At 38.4% G+C, this 12260-nt stretch overlaps 1 protein-coding gene across 3 annotated transcripts in view; it reads left to right on the top strand.

The window, feature by feature from the left end:
• GRIA3 (glutamate ionotropic receptor AMPA type subunit 3) overlaps positions 1-12260 on the top strand; it is a 382937-nt gene that overhangs the window by 287743 nt on the left and 82934 nt on the right. For all 3 annotated transcript variants that reach the window (XR_016312691.1, XM_089677207.1, XM_089677208.1), the window contains exon 6: positions 5428-5589. Coding sequence is in view for 2 of the 3 variants with exons in the window: in XM_089677207.1 (XP_089533333.1) it covers positions 5428-5589 (162 nt within the window). In the remaining variant the exon portion in view is untranslated. The remainder of the gene's footprint in view (positions 1-5427; positions 5590-12260) is intronic.

The raw sequence follows: 12260 nt of genomic DNA, 5'->3' as shown, positions 1-12260 counted from the left end.
AGCAGTTTTTATTGAAATAATAATGCCTGGTGATCATGGTATGCAGAGTTCATTTAAAAAGATCTATTATTCATATGCAATATTTAATATTTAATCAAACAAAAAATTAAGAAACGATTGATTGATTGATCTAGTCATTTTAGTCCTGACCATAAAAAAGAAACATGCTAATAATCTTTGTTCATTCCCTTTTTTAGAGCTTTAAATACATTACTGGCTGCATTTTCACCTTGGAAAAATAGATTTAAAGTGTTAGTTCACCTTTACGAAAAAAAAAAAATGCCTATGCAGATAAAGGGCATCTGGGCATCATGAAGCCTGACTGGGAAAACTTCCAGGATGATGCTAAGGACCTTGCTAAGAGATGCCTAGCTGTTAGGAACATCCTGAGAGTCTGTCAGTGAGGCTGGGTTCACATTGATGTGGTGTGGAATTTGCAGCGTTTTCTGTGCAAATTCTGCACCGCATCAAAATCGCACCCTGTTCAAACTGATGCGGGTGTGTATGTTAGGTTAACAACACCGCGAAATCGGTTCGCAAAACGCAGTGCGATGTGCAGAATCGGATCGCATACATATGAATACCCATGTGATCCGATTATAGTGTGGACCCAAAAAAGGGTCCTGCACCTTTTTGGTGTGGGTGCGGTGCGATTTGAGCCACACCGCACGCAAATCGCATGTGATTTGCACAGGAATACCGCACCGCATTAGTGTGAACCCAGCCTCAGGGTTCATGAAGTAAATAAATGGCCTACACCTATACCAAGGGCATTATTCAATTGTGGTCAAAGCTGCACAGCTTACTTTTATCTACAGACATCCCTTATCTGCATGGCAGTTATCTGGTAAATATGCCGTTAATACCTTTTATTTTTAACATGGGCAGTGTCCATTTGCTGATTACAGAAGATACTCTATTCCATATGGATTTTACCAAACTGAAAAGTTAGCAGGTTAGGTTACATCTTTTTGACTGATCCTTTTAAATGGTTTTCCCTAGTTAACTGTCACTGCCAGAACACGTACACTCAAGCAATACAAATGTGTGTGTTTAAAGTTGAACTCCAGCTTTATTTTCTTACACTTTTGTACTGTCTCCTGTCATGTGCTGAAACTGCTTACTCTGATTTTACTGCACACTAATAGATTCTCACAGTATGAATTAGAGACCAAAACAAAGGATGTCCAGAGCTACCTGAACCATTCCTCCCCAGCCTTACTGCCCCTGGGCCCACCCTTTTCATTCATTGAATTTAAATGCCCAAGTCCAGACTACCACCCACCCATAAAGGTACTGTGATCTTTGCACAGCGCCACTCAACAATCCACCCTCCCCCATTGCTTACTTACATCAGAGCTAAGGACTCTTGAGAGAAATATTAATGCAGGATGTTATCATATTTTCCGGAGGTTATGAAGAAGACAGTGAAGACTTCTCTGGGTCAAAAATAAGGAGTGGAGTAAAAAAATGTCAATAGCATGTTGTTGTAACTATAAGCAGATTTTACAACTGGTGGTTAAAGCTGAAGTTTAAAGGAAAAGAAGAATTGTTAATGTTTTGTAATGTTTATGGTCAGCTTTAATATGTAAACTTCTGTCATTTCCAGCTATAGTGTATAGTTTATATAATCAAGTTATTTTGTCCCTTTCTATCTTTGCTTAAGGTGACACTAATAGTAATTTTTAAAATTAAAATAATAAACATGTTATACTCACCTGCTCTGTACAATGGGTTTGCACAAAGTGGCCCCAAACCTCTTCTTTTAGAGTCCCCTGCCGGTGATCTTGGCTCCTTCTCTTCTTCGTGTGCCTCCAAAGCAAGCCACTTGCTATAGGGGCACATAGTGCCTGCTCGCACCCAACATGTGTGTGTCTTTGATGCTGTGCTTAGTCCCGCCCCCAGTTCCTCCTCACTGCATTTGTTTGACAGCAGCAGGAGCCAATGGTTCCTGCTGCTGCTGAATCCCCGTATGAAGATGAAAAGGAAAGAAGAAATATAGCTTCTCCCCTCTCTTCCCCCTCAAACAGGGAAGAGGGAGAACATAAAGCCATAAATGTTTTTTATGTCTAAATGAATAATGTGCAGCACATGTCCTTAATAAACTAAATGTAATTCACCCGGCTATACTGTATAACCAACTTTTCATGTCAGTTGACATCTCTTATACCAAGGCTCCAAATGTGTGGAACTTACACACTGTTACTGAGGCTAAGCCCAGATATTTGGGTCATATTATATGTGTTTTTATGCTTAGAATGCCTAGAAAGCCTAGTATTGTTCTCTTTGACTATGATGTTTGGTTATACTGTATTTTTGCTTTATACCTAATTACTGCTCTGTATTATATTTCTAAGTTGTTTTTTTTTTCTAGCTAATATAGTAAATGCTCCATCATAGTTTCTTTTTTTAGTATATCAGACCACTTTTGCTGGTTATACTTGGTTTCCTTGCTTTTTCAGTCATCATCAGAAACTTTAGTTATGTACATTGGGTAAGCTTTTGCTTTGTGACTGAGAAGGATACCCAACCCTTTCATTTTATGTGTAATTTTATTTTGTAACATCTGCCAGTAAGAATGGTTTAATAATAGTTACAAACTTATATTATAAAATGAGCATTACAGAATGAAAATGCTGTGTCGCGGCACAACTTAGGTACCTCTTATTGTGTTGTCTTATTGTGGATAACCATGAATTAGTCAGGTATTTAGTGTTTAGCTGTACACCTGATGATACTGAGTATATCAACAAGATTATTTTGATATTTAGTAGTGATTTTGTGTAACCAAGTCTTTCACTTGTTGCACTTCTTCATCCATTCCATGCCTGTATATAACCTTAGTAAGAATTCTTCTATATTAAAGCTGTAGTCTTACATTTTTACTAAAGTAAGCAGCAACACATAATATGTAACACCATGACTATTGAGAAATAAGATGCCAAAGATTGCAATAGTATATTGTACTAGACAAACAGAATAACAGTGTAAGTATATGGACAGTTGACCTGTAGTTTGTAGTTGTTTGATGAAGTTATATATATGTGGACCCAAGATATTGACATTTTACAGCACTCCAAGGCTGGGTTGTTCAAAAGTAGTCACTTTTTTGATAGTGAAGTTTAAAAAATAAAGCTTTGTAGTCAAGGTTTCTTTTATAAGGGCTCACTTGCACCATCCACATTTCTGTGTACTTTGTAAAATGTAATCAAACACCTGGATGGAAGAAAATATATTTTTTTAAACAGGACTAATACCCGCTACCACCCTATTCATTTAGAAAAAATTCTATAGAGCTGCATCCTCCAGCAACACAGCAGAACACACATGAAAAAGCACAGCAGCATGCATGACTGCATTGCCTGCTGCAGTGCATTTTACACAGTGAATGGGCCTTTAGGCTGTACAGAAAAGTGGCTGCAGGGTTTGTGCTTTGGCAGTTTTGAGGCTCAAATCAAACGTATAGGATTTGTAAGTCCTCTCCATGTTTTTTGTGAGTTATCTCCCAAAACATATTGGTAAATTACTTCTTTGGGGTCATGGGTTGATGTGAATGGAGTGAATACTTTGTAACAATTTTGATGCAATTGTGTAACAATCTCCCTGTAGTTCACTAAATGATCGTATCTTCTTGGTGTATCAGATCATGTAGGGAGATTACACAACACACACTGGGGAAGATTTACTAAAACTGGTGCACTGGGAATCTGGTGCAGCTGTGCGTGGTAGCCAATCAGCTTACTAATTCAGCTTGTTCAATTAGGCTTTGGCAATGAGACCTGGAAGCTGATTGGTTTCCATGCAGAGGTGCACCAGATTTTGCAATTTCCAGTTGTTGTAAATAATCCCCTCTGTGCATTAGATGTCCACATTATGTGTAAAAGGAACCTTTCAAGTGGCTGACCTTCTAAACAGAACATTTAGAAACCCTTTTGCTTAGACCTCTTGGCAATGGTATATAGTGTAGATCCAGCAATAACAGTATGTACAGATCCCACTATTTCTTTCCCTTTAGGAAAAATAAAAGTCTGTTATGCACATCTTGTAATGTAGTTTAAAATTGTTTTATTATATCACCATTGTATAGTGGTAAAAAGTGAGACGCTTTTTAAAATATGGCTTCTAATTAGTTAAAAAAAAAAATACATATATATATATATATATATATATATATATATATTTGTGTATTCTTATATTAAAGTCTTCCTAAACCAATTATGGTAAACTAAAAACATGGGTTCTACCATCACTGATTTGTTTTAAGGTTCAAATTCCAAGATTACAGACTTTGAACTTGCTTCATTAAAGGATAAATTCACCTTTTTTACAAAAAAATAATATTGCAGGTAAAAAAAAAATGTGCATTTATTATTTTTTGTTTCTGGAGCCTTTAAAGCATTGCACCAGGGATCAGCAGATCGCTGGTGCCATGCAGTTCTCCTGCAGACCTGTTAGTGTATCTCCTTGCCCATACGGGATGTGGCCACAGGAGTGGGAAAGATCCCTAGTATGTAAACCTGGATCTTTAGTTCATCCAGAGAAAGATAAAAAAAATGGAAAAGGCATTGCTTAAATTGCTCTAAAGGGGATGTGTTCATTTCTGAATCCCATATGTAATCACATAACTTCCTAGATACACTTCTGCTTTTGTATTTCTTATTAATACTAGTTGCCATTTATATTATCACACAAATAATTGTCTTGTCCTGGCACAATGATACTCAGGGAATATGCACATGATAAACTTTGTCGTTAGCTCAGACCTTTGGTTGGTAGGTGGTAGATATCGATGTTTCTGTCCTAATGCTGCTGTACACCAAGAACTGCAACTGAAACTGTCAGTAGTCCCCTTGGAGTGGTGGACATGGAACATCGGCCCCATTTGCCGTATGATGGTTGTCCTGAGTACATCATAAATGTTAATGAGTACACCATACAAACTCCTGGAAAATTAGCCTGACATGTTAGGATAAATCATTACTATATTTAGTGTTGTGAAATTGTAATATAATTGTATTCATTTATTTCACAGGAATATAAAAATGTTTTCAAATTTTGGCAAGTTTCTCATCATTTCAGAGAAACTAGACTTTAGTGTAATACAACACAATGGGCTGTTAGATGTTTTATTATAAAATACATGTCAAGACAGGCTGGCCACTGTCCTTATTGCAACATTATATGGTTCTATGCTTGGCAGACCATGGTTAGCAGATTTTCTATGTGTGGACAAGAAGATGGCTTTTGACCTCTCTTATCTGGTAGTAATGTCCCTAAGAAACAAAGCAACCTGGTTTATTGGTTAAACACCCATCTGGCCTACCTCATAAAAGCCATGTTAAAATTTCCTAAATATCAAGGCTTCATTACTAAAATGTATCCAGTCAGAAAATGATCTTTTTATCATTTTATTTTTTACAAACACAGGGGTTCACAGGCATTTCACTGGAGAGAGTCATGCATGGTGGAGCGAATGTCACTGGATTTCAGATTGTGAATAATGAGAATCCACTTGTCCAGCAGTTTTTACAGCGATGGGTACGTCTGGATGAACGAGAGTTCCCTGAAGCAAGGAATTCACCATTAAAGGTAAAGTATGCCTCAAACAAAACATGCATATAAACAATTTCCCAGTCCACTAACTAGTCTCGTAATTGCACTTTTTCTTAATTGTATTGTTTGTGAATGAGCAGTAAAAACTTTTAGTGCCAGTTCACATATGAACCGCATCCAATCTGCATGACATGTAAAATAACATTGCTTCCTGGGGGGGGGGGGGCTGTTCTATATATGTCCAGTGCACTGGTGGTGCGGATTCAGTGTGGTTTGAAAAAGTCATGTACGATTTCTGAGCAGTGTCATCCGGTTCAGGTGCGGATTACAGGCTATTGACTTCTATGGGAACCATTTCTAAACTGCACATGTGTGAATAGGATGAAATCCTGAGCTAATCCGCACTTGAACCTGATGTAAAACTGACATGAACCGCTGAACAACTACTGTGTTAATTAGTTGTCAAACCCGAGCTTTAATCCACACTGCACATGTGTGAATCAGCTCTTACCCTAGGTTCACATGTAAGCGTTTTCCGCAGCGTTTTGCAGAAACTCACTACACTCTATTTAACATGATTTTTTATGGGGCACGTTCACATCTCCGCATTTTCACCCGGTGCATTTTTCAGAAAGGGTCAAGGATTTTTCTTAATGCAAAAAGTTGCGTTTTTGGTTCTATAGACTTCAATGAAAATGCTGCAGAAAAGCATGTAGTGCGTTTTTGATGCATTTTTGATGTGTTTTGCATTTTAAATCTGCCTAGCAACAAGAAAAAAATAGTAAATACATTTTAAAAATGCGGTAAAAATGCCAGGACAAAAACACAAAATGCACCGCAAAGAGAGAGAATATTTATATATTATAGAATATTTATACAGGGAAAGCCTATATGTAGCATTAACATACTGGAAGGGGGAGATTGCATGCAGATTAAAACGTTTACAAAAGCCTGGCACACTACTCCATCATTGTAGGTACTGACTTTGTTGTGTAACTGAATATATTTTAAGGTGAAAACTTTGAAAACACTTCTTTGGGCATGGGTTATGACAAATAGGTAAAAATCTTACTTACAGTATATACCCATAGGTAGCCAATAAACATATCACCTACATTTTTACTTTCGTAAAAAAATTTTTGCATCAAATACATGACTCTCTTTCTCCTCGCTCTCACCACCATACTCTCATTCACCTATTCTCTTGATGCATTGGGAAGACAGTAAAACCACAATATATACTGTGTATAAAAAAAGATTAGCTTTTACTTAAACAAATCCTATCACTAATCAGTTGTAAATTGACTCATACATTAAGGTTCACAGGTGCAATAGGGAGGAAGGTACACAGTACAGACTCCAGGAAATACACTGCCATTAACATGCAAAAGGTACTCAGTGTATTCTGGCTGTTGTGGATTATAGAGAGCCTAGATTGGGGTAAACAACTAATCCTTAAAAGAATGCCCATGATAAATGCTTTTGAATTCAATTCAGAGTTTACAGCCCTACCAGTTTTTTTAACTTTTGGAGCCTTACATTTAGGTTTACATACATTTCTATATCATAGAATTTAACCTCATTAAATAAAACCTGCACTGATATATATAAGCTTCCATCTTCATGCCTACATATTTCCCCCAGCAAGGGTTTCCTTTAAAGTGTATATCAAGTCACAACTTATTTTTTAGTTTTGGATAGAGTGGGGAAGAGTTAAAACACCTTTCCGTTTATTTTGTGCTGCCCTGCATGGGGGATTTCCTAAAGAGCTATGCAAGAGTTGGTGTCTCCATTGAAGGATTTTTCTGGTGACAACTCAACAATTTTTTTTTTCATTTGTTCTCCCTTATGTAATGTCTTGATGACAATATTTACCAGGACAAATAGAGGGGCAAATCTTTCAAGGGCAGACATAGACAGCAATAAAAAGTTATCAGAAGGTCTAAGCCTTCCTTACTCTTTCCAAAACTAAAAAATAAATCTGTTTTTGTATTCACTTTAAGATGTCAAAATAGTGGATGGTTCATGCATAGATATGTCTGTTCTTCAATGATAGTTGAAGAACCTCATTTGCATCCCTAAAACATTTACTTATTTATTTATGGATGGTTCTTAAAAAATATTTTATGTTAATGAAACTAAGTAATGTTTTTGTTAATATTAACTGTCCATTTAAGATAATCTTAGCTCATTAGCATACAAGAGATATCACTGCTTATACCTTTGCAATGACTCACAAAAACTATACACCACATCTCTCAAAGTTTTCATATTATAACAAGGGGACACATTAAACCTTGCCTTATTTTATCGAGGCACTTTGAGATCTGTGTATAAAAAATTGCCATGCAGATGTCTTTAGCATTCACACTAGAACAAATGATCACTGCATTGTTTGTAATATGATTATCTGCTATGATTGGCAGCTCCATCCAGTGGTCATAATGTGGTATTTTAAAATAAAAAAATATATATACTGCATTATGGCCCCTAGATGGAGCTAAGGATAATAGGAGATAATCATAGCATAACCAACATGTCAATCATTTGTTGTGACCCTTTGTATACCTTGTTGGCTTTTAGGCAGCTAATTTTAAATAAGATCACCGCTTTCAAGACCTGAAAATCAGATGAATCCTAATTAAACTAAACTCTATACATGTTATTTTATTCATATACCCTGCCAAAAGCTAATGCTGGAAATGGTACACTAATTATGCACCAAGCGGTACTGAGCCCTCTTTGGTGCAAGGGCCTATAGCAACTGCAAGGTCTGCAATACACCCTTATATAGATTACTATTATATACCGTTATCATCTCCCGACTTGACTACAGTAACTCCCTCCTTGACGGCCTACCCCAACACAGGCTATCCCCGCTTCAGTCTATACTGAATTATGCAGCCAGACTCATCCACCTTACCAACCACTCCGTATCCGCCACCCCCCTTTGCCAATCCCTCCACTGGCTTCCGAATGCCCAACGTATAAAATTCAAAATATTAACATTGACATACAAAGATGTTCATAACACTGCCCCAAACTATATCACCGACCTGATATCCATCTACCACCCAAAACGCACTCTCCACTCCTCACAAGACCTCCTACTCTCCAGTTCCCTGGTCTCCTCCTCCCACGCCCGTCTCCAGGACTTCTCCATGACTTCCCCCATCCTCTGAAACTCAATACCCCAATCCATCAGACTGTCACCTTCCCTCCTCACCTTTAGGCGCACCCTGAAAACCCATCTCTTCAGAGAAGCCTACCCCGCCCTCACCTAACTGCTGATCTCCTCCGCTCTTCCCACCACTCCATCCCCCACAGCTATTTCCTCCTGTACCACTCTCCCCTCCCTCCTAGATTGTAAGCTCCAAGGAGCAGGGCCCTCGAACCCCTTGTGTATTGTATTGTATTGTTACTGTACTATCTCGTGTACTGTCTCCCATTATAATGTACAGCGCTGAGCAAATCGTTGGCGCTATATAAATACTGTATAATAATAATAATAATATACACTATATTGCCAAAGGTATTAAAACGCCTGCCTTTACACGCACATGAACTTTAATGGCATCCCAGTCTTAGTCCGTAGGGTTCAATATTGAGTTGGCCCACCCTTTGCAGCTATAACAGCTTTAACTCTTCTGGGAAGGCTGTCCACAAGGTTTAGAAGTGTGTCTATGGGAATGTTTGACCATTCTTCCAGAAGGGCATTAGTGAGGTCAGACACTGATGTTGGAAGAGAAGGCCTGGCTCACAGTGTTTACTCTAATTCATCCCAAAGGGGTTCTATTGGGTTGAGGTCAGGACTCTGCGGAAGCTAGCCAAGTTCCTCCAACCTAAACTCGCTCATCCATGTCTTTATGGACCTTGCTTAATGCTCAGTCATATTGGAACAGGAAGGGGCCATATCCAAACTGTTTCCACAAAGTTGGTTGAAATTGTCCAAAATGTCTAGGTATGCTGACACCTTAAGAGTTCCCTTCACTGGAACTAAGGGGCCAAGCCCAACCCCTGAAAAACAACCCCACACCATAATTCCCCCTCCACCAAACTTTACACTTGGCACAATGCAGTCAGGCATGTACCATTCTCCTGGCAACCACCAAACCCAGACACGTCCTTCAGATTGCAAGACATTGTCACTCCAGAGGACACATCTCCAATGCTCTAGAGTCCAGTGGTGGCGTGCTTTACACCACTGCATCTGATGCTTTGCATTACACTTGGTGGTGTAAGGCTTGGATGCAGCTGTTCGGCCATGGAAACCATTCCATGAAGCTAAAAAACTATAAAATGGTGCAGCGCTATTAATAAATAACATATGGAGCAAATAACCACAGGTGAATGAACCCCCTTAAGTGACAGCATAAATCAATCACTGGTGTCAAGATGCAATTGACACGCACTTAACAAGTGACTACGGGGTGATAAAGTCCAATATGAGCACACAGGTGAGGAACTCTTCACACGTGGATGTGTCATACGTGCCACAGGAATCCCAAAACAATCTGAGTGCCCCCTCACCTCCTTGAAATGACCTCAAGGGCCAACCAGCTTTCCAATGATAGTCAGGCAATCTCCTGTTGATCCCTTCAGTCTGACTGGAATAATGGTAACTTTCACCAGACCTCTTCCACCGCTCTACCGACACCACTATCTTCCACTCAGAGACATAACCAAAACAGGCTCCATAGTGCAATATGTCCAATTTATTAAGATAAAAACATAAATACCCACTTACATGTAGGCAAACGATCATGCACAGTACTCGGCAGTCCTCCTGACATGCGGCTTCATGGAGTCCCAATATGGCGCGGACGCCGGAAGTGACGTCACCGCGTCCCGGAATAAACAATGAACGTACCAACGCGTTACGTCACGAATAACACGTGACTTCATCAGGGTGAACGCCCATAGTCCCACATACCGCTTATATTGGCTGCCTTGGTGTCAATTAACTTAAAAGACAACCCCCGGCGGCCATTTTCTTGAAGTCTCGTCCCATGCAGACCTTCCCATTCAGTTACACTGGGACTGATCACAACCATTACTATATTATATGGGAAGATAAATAACGGTGGTTCTATTAGCAATTAAAACCCACCCAACTTTCACACCCCTACATGAAATAAATCAGGGCATAATAGACCATTATATATATATGATTAAAATATATGATTAAATAAATTACAATATGTGTGAATAAAAATGAATTAAAATGCATTAAAATACATATATCCATATATACATAAATATATATATACAATATATGTATACACCTATATTCAACTCCATGTAGACACTCCATGTCTTGAGTGTACATTCAAAAAAGCTACCAAAAAATACATATACCATAATAGCCAGATAGATCAAATTCAATAAAATACAATAAAATATAAAATGTAAAACCTATTCAAAAATCACTTATAAAACAATTCAGGTCGAATTCAATATTCAGACCTTTGGGAGCTTGGGTATGCATTGTGTATATCCACCGCGACTCGGCCTTGCTAAGAGACCGCACCTTGTGACTCCCCCTCCAATGGCTCTTGTATTTTTCAATGCCCCAAAAAATTAAAGACGAGGGGTCTTTATTGTGACACAAGGAAAAATGCTTTGAAACGCTATGTTTTGGATAGCCCTTTATTATATTCTGAATATGCTCTCCAATTCTCTTCCACATGGGTCTTTTAGTTCTGCCTATGTATTGCAACCCACACTGGCATTGCAACCCATAAACCACCCCTTCTGTCCTGCATGTTATAAAATCACGAATTTCATATCTTGTACCATCCACCTTGGACTCAAAAAATTTTCTTTTTTTATTTTGCCCTTTTGTTTCCTTACACGCACGACATGATCTACAGGGAAAAAAACCCTTTTGGTCCAAAAAGGTGACCCGTTTACCTTTAATTGGGGGATCTACAACGTTTTTTACTAACCTGGTCCTTAAGGTCGGTGCCTTTCTATAAATAAAGCGCGGTTTCTCACAAATAATATTACTCAAACTAGGGTCTACCCTTAGGATAGGCCAATGTTTTCTAAAAATCTTTTCAATCATTTTATAATGTGTATTAAAATCCATAATGATTGGGACCTGATCCACACTGTCCCCACTATTGGCCATCTCAATTTTCTTGTCTTTTAATAACATTTCTCTCTCCATATTTTCAACTACATTCATTTTGTTAGTAATATGCTCTCTTGTATAACCTTTTGAGATAAATCTTTCCCCTATCATCCCCACTTGTTCTTTATAGTCCTCTATTTTGGTGCAATTTCTCCTGAGCCGAATGAACTGGCCCTTCGGAATATTAAATAGCCAGGAAGGATAATGACAACTGTCACTTGGAATGTATCCATTCCTATCTACATTTTTGAAAAAAGTTTTAGTGACCACAGCACCTTGTTGTATCCCTATATTCAGATCTAAAAAATTAATATTGGAGTTACTGTATTCCCATGTCAACTTGATGTTTTTGTCGTTATTATTAAGATTATTACAAAAAACCAGCAGGGAATTGACATCCCCTTTCCATATTATAAACACGTCATCAATATATCGTTTGAATACCAGGAGCTCTTTGGGGGTTTGTTGGTAAATAACCTCTTCCTCCCAGAGGGCCATAAACAAATTGGCCACACTGGGGGCAAACCTAGCTCCCATAGCAACCCCTTTTACCTGTTTATAAAACTTATGT

The sequence above is a fragment of the Staurois parvus genome, unplaced genomic scaffold, assembly GCF_062004578.1.
Source record: "Staurois parvus isolate SC_StPar_1 unplaced genomic scaffold, SC_StPar_1.0 ptg000181l, whole genome shotgun sequence".
NCBI lineage: Eukaryota > Metazoa > Chordata > Amphibia > Anura > Ranidae > Staurois > Staurois parvus.
The sequence above is the reverse complement of the archived record's forward strand: the minus strand, read 5'-3'. Positions and strand labels throughout refer to the sequence as shown.